At 31.7% G+C, this 14,649-nt stretch overlaps 1 protein-coding gene across 5 annotated transcripts in view; it reads left to right on the top strand.

Moving 5' to 3' along the window:
- LOC109596779 (myocardin-related transcription factor B) overlaps nucleotides 1–14,192 on the top strand; it is an 83,970-nt gene extending 69,778 nt beyond the window's left edge. For 4 of the 5 annotated variants that reach the window (XM_020012359.2, XM_049962437.1, XM_049962436.1 and 1 more), the window contains 3 exons: nucleotides 3,654–3,926; nucleotides 8,221–8,286; nucleotides 9,441–14,192. In XM_020012359.2, coding sequence (XP_019867918.2) covers nucleotides 3,770–3,926; nucleotides 8,221–8,286; nucleotides 9,441–12,013 — 2,796 coding nt within the window. In that variant the 5' untranslated portion in view covers nucleotides 3,654–3,769 and the 3' untranslated portion in view covers nucleotides 12,014–14,192. Of the gene's footprint in view, nucleotides 1–1,030; nucleotides 1,172–3,653; nucleotides 3,927–8,220; nucleotides 8,287–9,440 lie in introns of those variants that run through there. The other variant, XM_049962438.1, reaches the window with a different exon arrangement.
- Nucleotides 14,193–14,649: the final 457 nt, after the last annotated feature.

Below are 14,649 nucleotides of genomic sequence, written 5' to 3'. Positions count from 1 at the left end.
TTTTATCTTTCTTTAACTTGCAAATAAAAGTTTTGAATACATTAAAAATTCATTATTTTAAAAATTGTATTATGCACAAAAAAGTTTTCATAACAGTTTAATATAGGAAAACAATAATAAAAAAATTATTTTAGAGACGTAATGAATCGTACATACACTTTTAACGAAATGGAATTGTTCATCCCACACGCGTTCTCGTCCATAAAGATGCATATCTTGCGATGCTAATATCTTAATACAGGACCAGGGTTATAGAGACACGGAGGGGGTCCATATTCTTCACACTGTGACTTTTTCTTTTTGCCGACGTTTAATTTTATTAGGTCGCCTTTTGCAGGAACGTATTGTAAATATTTTGGCTAGAGACAAAGCTTTTGCCTCATAATATTTCATGAAATTGAAGAAGAATGAAATTATTACAATTAAATTAGAAAGAAGAAAGAGTTGATTTAAAATAAAAATTAACATACGTGTTTAATAACGATAGAAAAAATGTATTTATTCTGCGCAGTTGATAATGTTAATTCATGTCACACTTAAATCATTTCTAAAAATACATACACACCGTCTATTACAGTTTTTTTTTTCAAAAACTAAAGGAAAAACAATTTTTATTGAAATTAATGCGAAAGTTGAAATTGGATAAAAACGCAATAATTTTGGCGTGGGTTGAATAAATTGTCACAAAATTCGCAATTTTCCATGTCAATATCGCCGTTTAACAATCAGTGAGTCAGTGACGATGCCCGACGTGGGATCTTTATCGAAACAATCGTGCAGAGTTATAATTTGAACGGACGAATGCACTTTTCTGGCCGCCGTTCCCGTCCGTCCAACTGCATTTCGAAAAGTCGCAAGCGAACGATCCGTGCAGCATAAATCTTGGATTTTTTTGAGAAAAAATATATGTAACGCTCTCGGATCCGGTTTGTGCAAAAACTCGTTTCCGCCCGCGCATATTATGGAAAACATTAGAAGTAAACTTCAGTTTGTATTCGGCCTTGTAGTGGATCGACACGTTTTCTTCGACAAAATAAATCGTCTTTTGTTCGCTGCTGGATCGTGCGGGCTGTTGCGAATAGAAACGGCGGATTTTTTAAATGATGCGGGGGTGTCCGTTACAGATTACCTGTACGGTTCGTTGTCGGGATGGCGGCTCTCAAATAAACAGGTTGGTGGCTCTTTTTCAACGGCGATTTTCGCATTTGGTTGTCGTGCATTGTTGCGCATCGGGTGCACCTTTATTAACATTCGGGTGTCGCATGGCGGAAAGGAGTTGATGCGGACGTACGGGTGCGAAGGTGAAAGGACCTGTGACCTTTGTTGCAACCGCAGGTCCTTTGAAGTTCGCCTCTGCACCTTGACGCGTTCGTATTTCGGTGTAACATTCTGAGCAGCGTGCAATCGGTATTGTTCCGTCAGAGGAAACTTCGATTAAGAGCTTTTACTATTTATTTTGAGTACAGTTTATTTCAACTATTCTACTTGATTGTTGGAGATATTTAATTTTGAATATTCTTCTTTATTAACAAAATAATGTTTAATAAATAATTATTTGTTTAAAAATAGGAATAAAAAAATTATCTTAGATTGAATTTTAATTTTGAATGTCGAATTTTAATTTAAATTTAACAAAAAATATTTTTAATAGTGTTAAAAATTTAATATGTGTAGATTCTGTTATAATACAATATTTCCTGAAAACTATAGCCGATTTTAACTTTTTATGAAATTCATATTATTCAAAAGCCATATAAACTAATTTTTAATTAGCATTTACCTTTCTTGGAATAATTGATGCAGTTGAATAAGAACGTTTACGATATAAAAACCCAATATTAAGTTTTTCAATAACAAATTTTCTTTATTAACCGACTAATTTTTAAAAAAATATTTACTTTATTTAAGTTTATCTGTGTCGTTACTGATGTAATATAATTTTTCCTGAAAATTATAGACCATATTAACTTTTTATGAAATTCATATTATTGTTTCTGAGAACATTTTAATTATTATATAATATATAATTAATTATATTTAATTTTGTGTATTTTAAACAAGGTACACTTTATTTCAACTATTTATATAAACTTCTCAATTTATAATTAAAATTTACCTTTGCTTGTTAAAATGTAAAATTTTCTACAGATATATCTTCAATTTTTCCAAATTTTTGGAATCTAATTTTTATCTTTATCAACAGAAATATTTTAAAAAATTATTTATTTCTTTAAATGTAATGTTAACTTTTTATAAAATTCATATTATTATTTCGGAGATAATTTTAATTATAAGCCATTTTGTTTATTTTAAACGAAGTATACTTTATTTTATCAGTTTAATATTAAAAATTTATATATTCTTCACAATTATTAATTAAAATTTACGTTTGTTGTAATAATTGGTACAGTTGAATAACTGCCCTTAATGTTTACCAAATGTTAATTTAATATTAAATTATTTCTTTATTAAAAGAATAATTTTTAAAAGATATTTAATTATTTAAAAATAATAATAAAATTTTATCCGTGTATCTTTTCTGATTTTTTTCATAGAAAACCTTAATTACAAGGTATTTTGCATATTTTAGTCGAAATATATGTTATTTCAACTATGTTCCATTTTTGAAATAGAATTAACAACAAAATTTTTATACTTTTACAAACTTTACAATATTTAATTATAAATTACCTTCATGGTAGAAGCATGTTTTTTGACATGACATGTTTTTCTGTTGTTATTAACCCAATACTTTTTAAAAATACTTTTTTGCTTAAAAATAATAAAATTTTATCTGAGTATCGTTTCCAATTTAATGTATCATTTCCTGAATATTATAATCGATTTTATTTCAGAGAAGCATTTTATTATATTTAGATAATGTTGATGTTTTCGATAAGATATTTCAATTATCCTTTCCATTTTACTTGAGAAGTTAACGAAAATTTAATCAGATTTTCGTTAACTTCTTTAAATTTATATAATTTTTACAATTATAATGAGAAATTATCTTTGTGGTAATTCGTACAGTTGTAGAAAAGTATTAAATTTTTCTTTTTATTCAATTTTCTGAATATTTGGCGATTTATTTTATCTTGAATATTGTAGTCGATTTAGTGGAGAAAGGAGGACTATTTATTATTATTTTTGTTTTGTTTCATAAAAATGCACAAATTAATTGTTCTCTTAATAAACGTCTGTCAGGGAATATTTTATAATATGCTTTTAACTTGTTTTTAAATATCTCTTGAGAGGAATCTTTTCTAGTCAAGTCTGTGAACAATATAGAGTATACATATGTCTTATTATAGAAGAAAAAAATATTATTGTTTCTATTTTTATCACATGAACTTATTTAAAAAATTTCATAATTATGAATATGATTATAACCATAATCCTTATGTGTATTATGAATAATACAATTGTATTCTTATCTAAAGATTATTATGTGTGAATATGTGATGGAATCCAGTATTTATTATGACAATGGATCATGCAACATAAAGCAAGTCCAAAAGTGAACTAAAAAATTAAAAACCACATACACTTTCAGCTACACCAGCCAGGCAACATTATATACATTGTATAGTATTTGATATTTAATAATGACTATTACTGACTGATGACTGATGAATGGTATTTGTTTATTTCAGAATCGAATCACCGTAGTGAATCGGGTAGCGGTTACTGGGAATTGCAGCTGGACAGGGACCTGGTGGACACAATCTCGGCCATCTATCCGGAGTGGTTCAAGAGCGCCGCCGCTACGATGGCGGACAGCGGCGGCGGCAGCGGTTTGGTGACGAGCGGCGCCCAGACGGCTGGCGCGTCGTCGTCTCCGCCACGCACGACCGCCCTACTCAGGGATTCGCCGCCCAAAGCGGTCATCGACACGTCGCCCATACACATCGACCAGAATAAAGAATGTGAGTGGTCTGTTTTGTTTTCCTATTTTTAAAACGCGATGAGCGCGGCCCTCTGTTAATCCTCCTAGACTCTTCGGATTGACGGAGAATTTCGGCGGCAGGAAGTGGACGATTTATTTGGGGAGAATTTTAATTGGCAACGACTGTTTGTCATCGGGTAGTGAAAGTGCTGTCAAGTTTTGACAATATCTATGTGTTTTAAGAAAATATATTTAATTCACAATAGAAAATAACCAATTTAGTGAAAAAAATTTTTTTTTAAAATCTGTTTACATACAGTTGAATCTATTTTTAGGATGGAAAAATTTAACATTTTTATTTAGAATTCTATTTTAATGAAAAAAAAAAACAATAAAAAATCTGTGATAAAATTTGCTCAATTCTGAATTTTCCTAATGTGTGGTAGACCTCAATTGAATATTATAGGAAATATTTTTAATTTATGATATCAATTGAAAATATAAATAAATTTGAATGAATGAAGTTTTAACAGAAATAACATCAAATTATCCATAATTTTGAGTCTAATATAATATTTATTTATTTCATTCTACTTATTTTACTATTAATTTATTAAATTAATTTAAAAACATAAAAATTTGTATTAACAAAAAAAAAACACCAAATTCAAAATTTTGGCACTGGATTAATCTAAACAGTCCTTTTTAGTTCCAATTTTAATATTTTATACAAATTAGAAATTAATATTCATAATGTTGATTCCATTTATTTATTTCTTCTTTTTTATTGTTCAATACAATACAATCTTCAGTTGAAGATTATATATTGTTATTGAATATTATATAAAATATATTTTGGTATGCTTAAACCAAGATTTGTACTAAGTTCAGACATAATTACGAACCCAATGTATATTTATTTAGTATACTACACATATTTTACTATTTCATATATATTAAATGAGTTAAAAAAAAAATTAACAGAAAAAACGCCAAAATTAGCTATAATTACAAATACAGTATGGTATTTATTTATTATACATATTTTTCTATTTTTAATTTATTAAATTTATTTAAAAAAATAAAAATTTGTTTTAACAGAAAAAACATGTCTAAAAAATAACCTGTAGGTTTTGGTTTTGGGCCAAAAAGCATTTTGTTAACGATTTGACATTTTATAAATTGGAAAAAAAACGTTTGTCAAAATCGGACATAAAATACAAACTTTGTGGGGGTGTTCCGCTTTCAAATGAGCCATAATTTATTAGTGTTTAAATATATATTTTTTTCTTAATGAAACTATAAGATTTGAACTATTACTTATGAAATTCAAATTAAACTTATGTCTTAAGTAATTTTTTAAGTTTCAAATTTTACTTAAGATTTTTTTTAATAAATCTAACGAATATATTACTCAAAAATATTAGTATCATGTAGTAAAGTCAATTTATAAGATTGAAAAAAACATTTTTTATTTATTTATAAAATGTATACAATTTTTTTTATTTTGATCTATAAAAATGTAATAGACCTCAATAGAATATTATAGAAGATATTTTTTCGTATATTTAAACTGCTTATAACATGTACTAAATTTATCTCTAATTTTTTTTATAAAATTATAAGAATTGAATATTTTATTTAGAATTTGATTTTAATGAACATTTCAAAAATAAACAATAAAAAAATCTGCATGTGATAAGCATTGTTCAATTTTCATTTTTTTTTTTTCTTATTTTAGGATATAAACAATTTGTTGGTGGACTTGAATATTATAGAAAATATTTTTTATATACTTGTAATTACGAATCCAATATAAAAATCATGTGTATTATGTACACGTCACTCTTTAACTGATTATAAAAGCATCCATACTATTTAACACGACAAACGAAAGTACGTTGATATTGTGAACAATATATTAAAAAGAATTAAATTTTAAATTATTGATCACGTGAATGTTAATTCAATGCGAAATTAACCTTCAATATATTATTCATATACCAAACCAATTAAAGACGCCTCTGTTTATGTTAATCAATACTAGAAGTTTTCTAGAGTTTAATTTATGTGAATCATATATTTTTATTACGTGCCAACACATTTTTATGTTGAATTTTACAAAATTTCGATTATTTGTGGGCTGTTTCCCTGTTGAATGTTCATCTGGAATTGGTTGATTATTTTGATAAACCTTTTGTAATCGATGAATCACCATGGTTTCTTTACAAATCGTTCGAAGAAATTTCGAAATGTTTACAAGCATTGTGAATGTTAATGTATTAACATTTTATATTTAGATTTAATTTAATATTATTTTCAAAAAAAAATTCATTGCATAATAATCAATAATAATAATAATTGGTGTATGAGCTCTGCTTGTCTGGTGCGGCAACATGTAAAGTTTATATACATTGTAAACCCAAGGAAAAAATATTAACGGCTATCCGGTAGACGGAGACAAGAAACGGATATGGAATTCCGCACACCTATCCAAAGCCGACCAATGTTTGCTGATAGTCGATTGTCTGCGTCGCATACACACACACTGTTAAGATTATTTAATTAGTCGCCCGATTAATATTTATGTATTCACGGTGCTAAAATATAAAAAAAATATATTAGTTATGCTGCTGCGATTTATAAAACACAAGAGTTATCCAGCTGAAAATGTTTCCGCATGGACAAGAGGTGAACATACTGCTACACTAAGGTAATTCCAAAAAGTTTTTGTTTATTTCTCTAATATATATTTTAAATCTAGCTGAACTAATTTTTGTAATTAACCAATTGGTTTTTACATTTTCATTTAAACATTTTTAGACGAAGAAAATTTAGCATGTATTCAAATTAATAATTATTCATAATACAATGTTATCAAAGTTGAAGACTAATTAATTTATTACTTATACATTTTTGTTTCCATTTGAAATATACATTAATTTATTTATTTGTGGATTTATATTAAAAACAAAAATTATAGTCCAACGTATTTTCTCCAGTACTTGATTAATATACGTGATACCAAATTTTAACACAATATTTATTGGGCATTTTTCGATAATTAATTATCACATGTTGTTAACATCTTGAATAATTTTCGTAATTCTAACATAATTGAGAAAGAGGAAACGCTGTTTTCGAAAATTCACCTGCTCTAATTAATTCTATTCGGACATTTGGCAACGCCCCCACAATATTATACCGCACAGTAGCATAAATTCACGATTTTGTGCGGAAAAATTATCACTGGAATTTATATACATTTTTTAATGATTTTATGTAGATACTTACATAATGATCAAGAAAGCATCTACGAGATATATTAAAAAAATCTCTTTGTTCAATTCACAATTTTTTTTTTTTGTTTTTTTTTTCATACAAAATATTGTAGATCTTTTTGGTATATTTAAACTGACGTTTATACTAAATAATTATGAATTCAACATAATTTTTGATATTTAATATTTATTTATGGCTAAGTAAAAGTTAAAAATAAACAACAAAAAGTTTATACAAACGTGGTAGACCTCAAGTGAATATTATAGATAATATTTTTGGTATACTAATAATGTTTGTTCCAAATTTAGATATAATATTAATCCAATGTAATATTTATTAATATCATATATTTAAATAAATATTTAAAATATGTTATTAATGTTTAAATATTCTCTAACTACTTCATACTTTAATTTGATTTTAAGGCATCATATTTTTTGTCTCATAAATTATAAGTTGTAGTTCAGTATTCAGAATGTTTTTATTTCTATGAACAAAATTTAGTGACAGAGTATTTTTAACTTAATACAATAGAATTTGATTACTATTTTATTATATATTAAAGGGAGTACCCCGTATGAAAGTATAATTAAACCTTATATGTTTACTTGTTGGTTTACTAAATTTAAAAAACAAAATGAATATTGATTGTTCAGTCTATTTTATAGAAAAATATGGTCGCAATATTTCCATTATTTCGAATTTCTAACAAAAAATTTGCCAGACAATTATCAATTTTTTGACAGCTGGTAGAGAATTTACCATTCAATTCAAAATTTAAAATAAAATATGTCATAATTATCTTTCGAAAAGCCTGACACAAACCTGACAGAGTGTGGGCCATTGTCTGTTGACCTCAACGGTCTGCTAGGTCAGTGTCGGGTTCTTTTCCTGGGACGTGGGTCCGCCTGCCCAAAGAATCGCCCACCATCGTCCGGACGGACGACGGCATTACGGGCCAGCGCTCGTTCGTTCGCACTTCCACAACACCGTTTAGCTGTAACAGCGATGTGCACCTCCGCTGACACGTTCTCTTGTTGTTCTGATTGCAGCCCTCAAGGTGAAGTTGCTGCTGAGGAGGCCGTTCAATCAGCTGGTCGACCAGGGCATCATGCCGCGTAAGTGTCTCTCGCTCGTTTTCACTAGCTCACTCTCACTCACTTGAATTTCGATTGTGTGTGTGCCTATTGTTTGTCCGTATGTGCGGTCCTTTGAGGTTAGTGTGCAATTCGGCTGGTCTGCTATACCAAAACGTATTTTGCAAATTAATACTATTAGATTTAACCACCTGGGAACGCACACACTAACTCAACTTAATAAATTTCAAGCTTCGAGGTTTAACCACTTAATTTGTGTTATATTAATAATTACACCGCATTATTGGTGTACTAATTTATTTTGTAAGAGATACGCACACACTAAATTTAATAAATAACTAACTTAATGTATTGAAACAGTAATTAAACAACAATTACAATTAAAATTAGTACAATTCTCATGGAATATATATATATATATATATATATATATATATATATATATATATATTTAATTTAACAGAACATATGTTAATACAACCAATAATTACTTATTGTTCCAATCAGGACTATCTATCTAAACATCTATACAATTATTTGAAACCACCGCTGGTAACGTGTTTCACAATGTGTTATGATAAATCTATAAGTCTGGCGCCTTGAACCAAACCGATCTAATATGTGAATAAAAGTGCATTTGTCCCTCTCAAATTGTTTTATATTCGCTATGTAAACACATTTTAGCAACGAACTTTCGAAAACTTACATGACCCATGAAAATATACGATTGGTTTTTAAATTTTGTAGATTTTTTTGCACCATCTGGCAAGTGAAATTGTCTAGATCTTCAAGTTCAAGATTATTTAACAACAACATGCGTTTATTTCTTAATGGCTTTTAATGTCGCCTTTAGTTACGAATTTCGGTTTGCGTCGCGTAGGTTTGTTATACAATTACTTTTCTTGACAAATTATCAAGATCAGTTCCTAAAATATTAATTTGCATATGTTAAGTGAAAGAGGTTGCACAATTTTTCCGACTTCTTGCAATCTTGTTGAGTCAACAAGGTGGGTGTTGTTTAATTTTATTTAAAAAGTAATATTTTCTAAAATGTGGTAACTATTTTCCTTGTTTTTTGTTGTTTAGTAACATTTTATTTATTACTCATACATGTGATCAAGTTGTTCTAAAACTAAGTAATGCTAAATAATTAATTCATTTGTTTGAACTTGTAGCTCACAAAACGCCAGCTGCGTACCATGGCCAGCGCCGACAGCTGGAACGTGCGAAAACGGGTGACATGCTGAAGGCGAAAATCCAACAGCGACCGCCCAGGCAGGAGTTGGAGAGGCGACACATATTGGATGCGGATCCAGCCCACGTGGACCCCAGCCTGGCCGAAAAACAGCGCATGCTGAAGAAGGCCCGTCTGGCTGATCAGCTGAACGACCAGTTGTCCCACAGGCCGGGACCACTCGAACTCATCCAGAAGAACATACTGCACACTGAGGAACCGATCGAGCAGGCCGTCAAAACTGGACGGATCCCATACAAGGCCACCAGCGAGGGACAGCTCAACAGGCCGCAGCATCCCCACAGTTATATCACGCCGGAGGAAGACTCTCAGAGCTCCGAGGGCGACATAGTGAGCCCGGCTCCTAGTGACGTACTTGAAACTGCGGCGAAATCCGCTGGTATAGTGGTGTCGTTGATACAACCTACTGATGGGACAGTTGTCGTGACGACCGCCGCGCCGGTTCTCAAAGACAATAGTGAGCTTGTGTTCGCTGAAATGTGTCGGTCGGTAACCGCTCCGTTACTGTCACAAGGCTCCGCTTCCAGTCCAGCTTCTCTTGTGTCCTCCACGTCGACGCTAAGCCCGTTGTCTTCAGTAGCTAGTCCAGTCCCATCCATAATATCTCAACCGGCAACACCTGTACCTGTTCCTCCGCCACCGCCACCAATGAATTTAGTATCACGTGCTATACCTTCGCCAGCCAAAAGTGATGCTCCAGGCAAGGACAAGAACAGGAAAAAGTCAAAGTCTAAATCGGCACCTAAGACCCGAACCATCAAATTCCACGAGTACAAAGGTCCGCCAAGTGCTCAGAAAAACACCAACGCAGCTGCGAACGCCGGAGAAAGTTCATATGATCTCCTGCTCCAACAGCAAACTCTGTTGCTTCAGTTCCAACTGCAGCTCCAACACAAGTATCCAAAAATTGTTTTGCCCGTCTCTCAGAAAGCTCAAACTAGCGAAAGTAATAACAATAACAGTCACTTAAACAATCAGCAACCATCTCCCGCAGCCTCTACCTCTTCCGAATCTTCGACCCAGGCCCGATTGTCGGGCAGGCTCGAGGACATGAAAGTTAGTGATCTAAAAGCAGAATTAAAACGCCGCAGCTTGCCAGTCTCCGGATCCAAACAAAATTTGATCGACAGATTAAAATCCTTTACAGGTGAAATCATTAATCATGGTGACACAGTTCAGGGTAATTCGATGGATCAATCGCACAACTCGCCACCATATCAAAATGTTGATTCTCCCCAGGACTCCTTGCGGGATGATCAGTCTGACAAAATGGAAATTGGTGATCCCAGGAGTCCTGATCCTTCCCATTTACAAGACGTTAAGTCCCCCCTGCAGCTTCAAGAAAGCGCAATGAAAACCAATGAGGAAATTGTAAGGGACCAGCAGAGGAAAATTGAGGAGTTACAAAGGGAACTGACACTGTCGCAGTTGAAGTTACAGGCTGCCACGCGAAGTGAACCCAAAACTCAGATAATTGCTTTGCAAAAACACCTACAAGCCAGACAGCAACAACAGACTCAACAGAACCTAGCGGAACAGATGAGGCAACTACAAGCATTACAAGCTAGACAGTCACAGGTTAATGAGGAACAGCAGAGGCTACAACAGCAACAGCACGTCGCATTTCAAAATCAAAAAAATCTGACAAATGGGTTGGTGCTGAGTGGTCCAGAGGCCACGTTAGTTTTTAATCAACTCCTACAGGGTAAGGCGAAGGTAATTAACGGTCACAACCGCACAAATTCATTGCCGAGCTTCGTTAACATTACTCCCATACTGGCCGCAACTGAATTGAAACCAGCTGTAAAGATTGAGACTAACGAAGAAGTGAAACCGCCCCCGCACTACGAGGAGGCCACAAAACAGATCAATAAAAAGAACAACGTTAAGAGTCAAATTGTAGACGATGTGCTGGAAATTTTGATAAAGAACGGCGAGTTGCCGCCGAGTGCCGCCAACGATCCGGCCACTCCTGTGTCCGCCAACTCCATCAAAGCTGAGCCTGTGTTTCCGAATGCTCCACCTCAACAAGTCCAAGTACCTACCCAACAACAACAACCGCAGACCATGAACGAGACGCAAATAAATGCGAATGCGGAACCCAACAGTCCGGAAAACGTTCTAGGACTGGACGCCAACGACCTGATCCTGGACTCCATCGGACTGGACAATATCGATTTCTCCCAATTGGAAATGGAGCTAGGCGAGAACCAACAGTCCGGCGACAACAACAACACCAACAACGACGACGACGACGTGGTGCCCATGGACACCGACGAATGGCTGGAGACGTTCTTGCGGAGCGAGAACACATTCAACGGCAACAGCGGCCCGAACGTGACGCAAATGTCGGCCCAGTCGTCAGATTTGGGTTATGATCCGTTGCTGGGCCTCGCACAGGATCCCTTCGATCCGTTCAATTTGGATGAATTCCGCACGCCCGCCGACTTGACAGCGTCGCTATCGTGGGACAAAATTGATTACGCCACGTAGTTTCCTGTTAAATATTCGGTTAATTCCAGTGATGTGTGATTCCACTTGGTTACTTAATTGACATTCCACGTTTTAATCGGCCGCCAAGATCGCCCTAGAAGGGGGCGCGGGACCAGGGTGGCCCGAACCGGCCAGGGAACACATCAAACCGTACAGAAAAAGTGGATCAGGTGCAGGGCACTTCGGGATCTCGATGAGCGGTAAGATGAATCTGATCAACTTAATTATTGATATTTGATCACAGAATTTTTGTTCTTCACTCATGCGCACATTTTTTTATGTTTCTGAACCTTAATACTCTATTATGTGAATATTGTTAAATATTTATCACATATAAGAGTTAAAACCTGACTCAATTTTTATTATTTTATACTGAATAAAGTTGATATTTAATATTTTCATAGCACTATGAAAAGTAGACCGGAGCTCCCTAAGCTTTAAATATAATTTAATTGAAATTATAATTATAAAATTGGTCAATATCATTTTTAAGTTTAACCAAAACAATATTTATAAACATTGTTCATATAGGGTTGATCTCTGAGCATTTTCACTTACCGTCGAGATTCTTCAAGACTGCTATTTTATACTTTTTCTGTATGAAATTGTAAATAATAAGATGTAGATAGTAGACAGCTTAGAAACTTGTAAATATAGAATAACACTGATTTCTAGACAAGTTTAGAACGCAAATAATATTTTTGTAATTAAAAGTAGGTTGTTCTACATAATCTTTGTATTTTAAGTTATTTATTACTCAGTTCCAAATATATTTTTTTTTAATTTTCAATCGTCATGGAAGCAATCAAGATTTGATAATTACTTGAAAACGATGAAAGGAAGGAAAATTAGTTAAAAATAATTGGTGACTTGAGTTTTATGTCACGCAGAATATTTTGTAATAATTTTAAATAATGAAATTATTCGCTATTTTATATAAATTTAGCTTATTATATGATTATGTAAAATTTTAATTTACAAATTGTTCTGCCTACTTTCCAAACTTGAGATTTTTTAATTCAAGAAAAATCGCTAGTCATTTAACTTTTTAGTGGTATAAAACGTTTCGACTTAATCGACACACAAACCAGAATACTCAAAATATTAATTTTATTAGATTTTAATTTTACATTGTTTTGGACCAAGTGGCAAAAGTGAAGCTATAAGTATAATTAGGAAATTATTTAAAGTAACGTTAAGGAATTTTAAGAACTGCAGTTTTGTATTTATAGAAATAAGTGTGTATGGAGCCAATTTTTTTATTTGATTTTGGAAAAATTGGTTCTGTTTTATTAATAATTCCAAGAAAATGCCTTGTAATATAAATTGTAAAGTATACATTTTAAGGGTAAGAGAAAGAGTGATAAAACAAAAGAAATTAGGGGCCTTCTAAAATTGTCTAGACTGTGTTTAAATAATCATAATAATTGTACAGTTTGTTTTGTGACAAAGCCATGATTTTTATCTTTCCTGATTACATTTTGGAACTCTTTAATGAAATAAAACAATCAATAATTTTAGTAATATATTTTTTTGTGTATAGTTTTACAATTTGTTTTCAGGATTGGTTGAATTTGTTAAATTATTCGAATGTTTAACGTTTACTTTGTTGACTATTTGTATGTAATCAGTCACATTTTGACTGAATTAAAGGATTGTCGTGCTACTAGATACGCCTAAATGTGCAACAAGGTTGTCATTAAATTAATTTAAATTAATTTTGTTATTATTTTGTGTGCGTGTGATCTAATAAAATTGTAATGTTTCAAAATGACTTTCTCTACAGTTCTTAAGAGAATTGAGCACAATTTTTGATTTTCTATTAGACGAATAGACTTGGTTAGTAATGTACATAATACTTTGAAGGCTGTTTGGTACTTAATTTTTATTTATTATTGTCGATATAAGTTGATTTTGGTGTAGTAAATTTAAGATTTTGTTTTGTATAACTTTAAGAAATTTATAATCTCTTTAATGATTACCTTGTACATTTGATGCCTTATATAATTATTACATACGTAATATATACAAACAAAAGTTTGTGTTTGAATGTTATATTTCAACCCATACTGTTTTATTTACTTTTTTGCTATATAAGTGCTATGTACCTTTATCCATAAACAGTATGTGGGTGAATAAGCTTCAATCATAAAATAATAAAATCATTAATGAAAACAAATTGTTTTATTCACTTATTTATACTTTACTTTTACAGGTAAGTAATTGGTGTGACCTATTTCCATTTGCCTCTAAAGTTAATTAGTGAGTTAGTTATTGTTGGTGCAATCATCAACTTCGTTGAATTTGCATTCATTAACTTTCAAATATCCTGTTGTTTTATGATTAAGTCAAGGAAGTCTTTTGTCTAAATTAAGTCTATTCTCTCGCAAACTTCAGTAGATTATACTTTTGATAAATAATAAATGTAATAGATAAATACGAATTACATTTATGAGAAATGAACGTACAAAGTTGACTTATTAAATTTTGTTAATTTTGAAAGTGATTAGTGACGACTAGTTTAAATCGTAGGAGACATAATTTATTTAGAATACTACAGTTAGCGTCCTATTTGTTTGAAGCATACATGATTAAATTTCTTATAATTTTAATAAATAATAAATGTAATAGTTGTC

Source organism: Aethina tumida, chromosome 2 (genome assembly GCF_024364675.1).
Source record: "Aethina tumida isolate Nest 87 chromosome 2, icAetTumi1.1, whole genome shotgun sequence".
NCBI lineage: Eukaryota > Metazoa > Arthropoda > Insecta > Coleoptera > Nitidulidae > Aethina > Aethina tumida.
The sequence above is the reverse complement of the archived record's forward strand: the minus strand, read 5'-3'. Positions and strand labels throughout refer to the sequence as shown.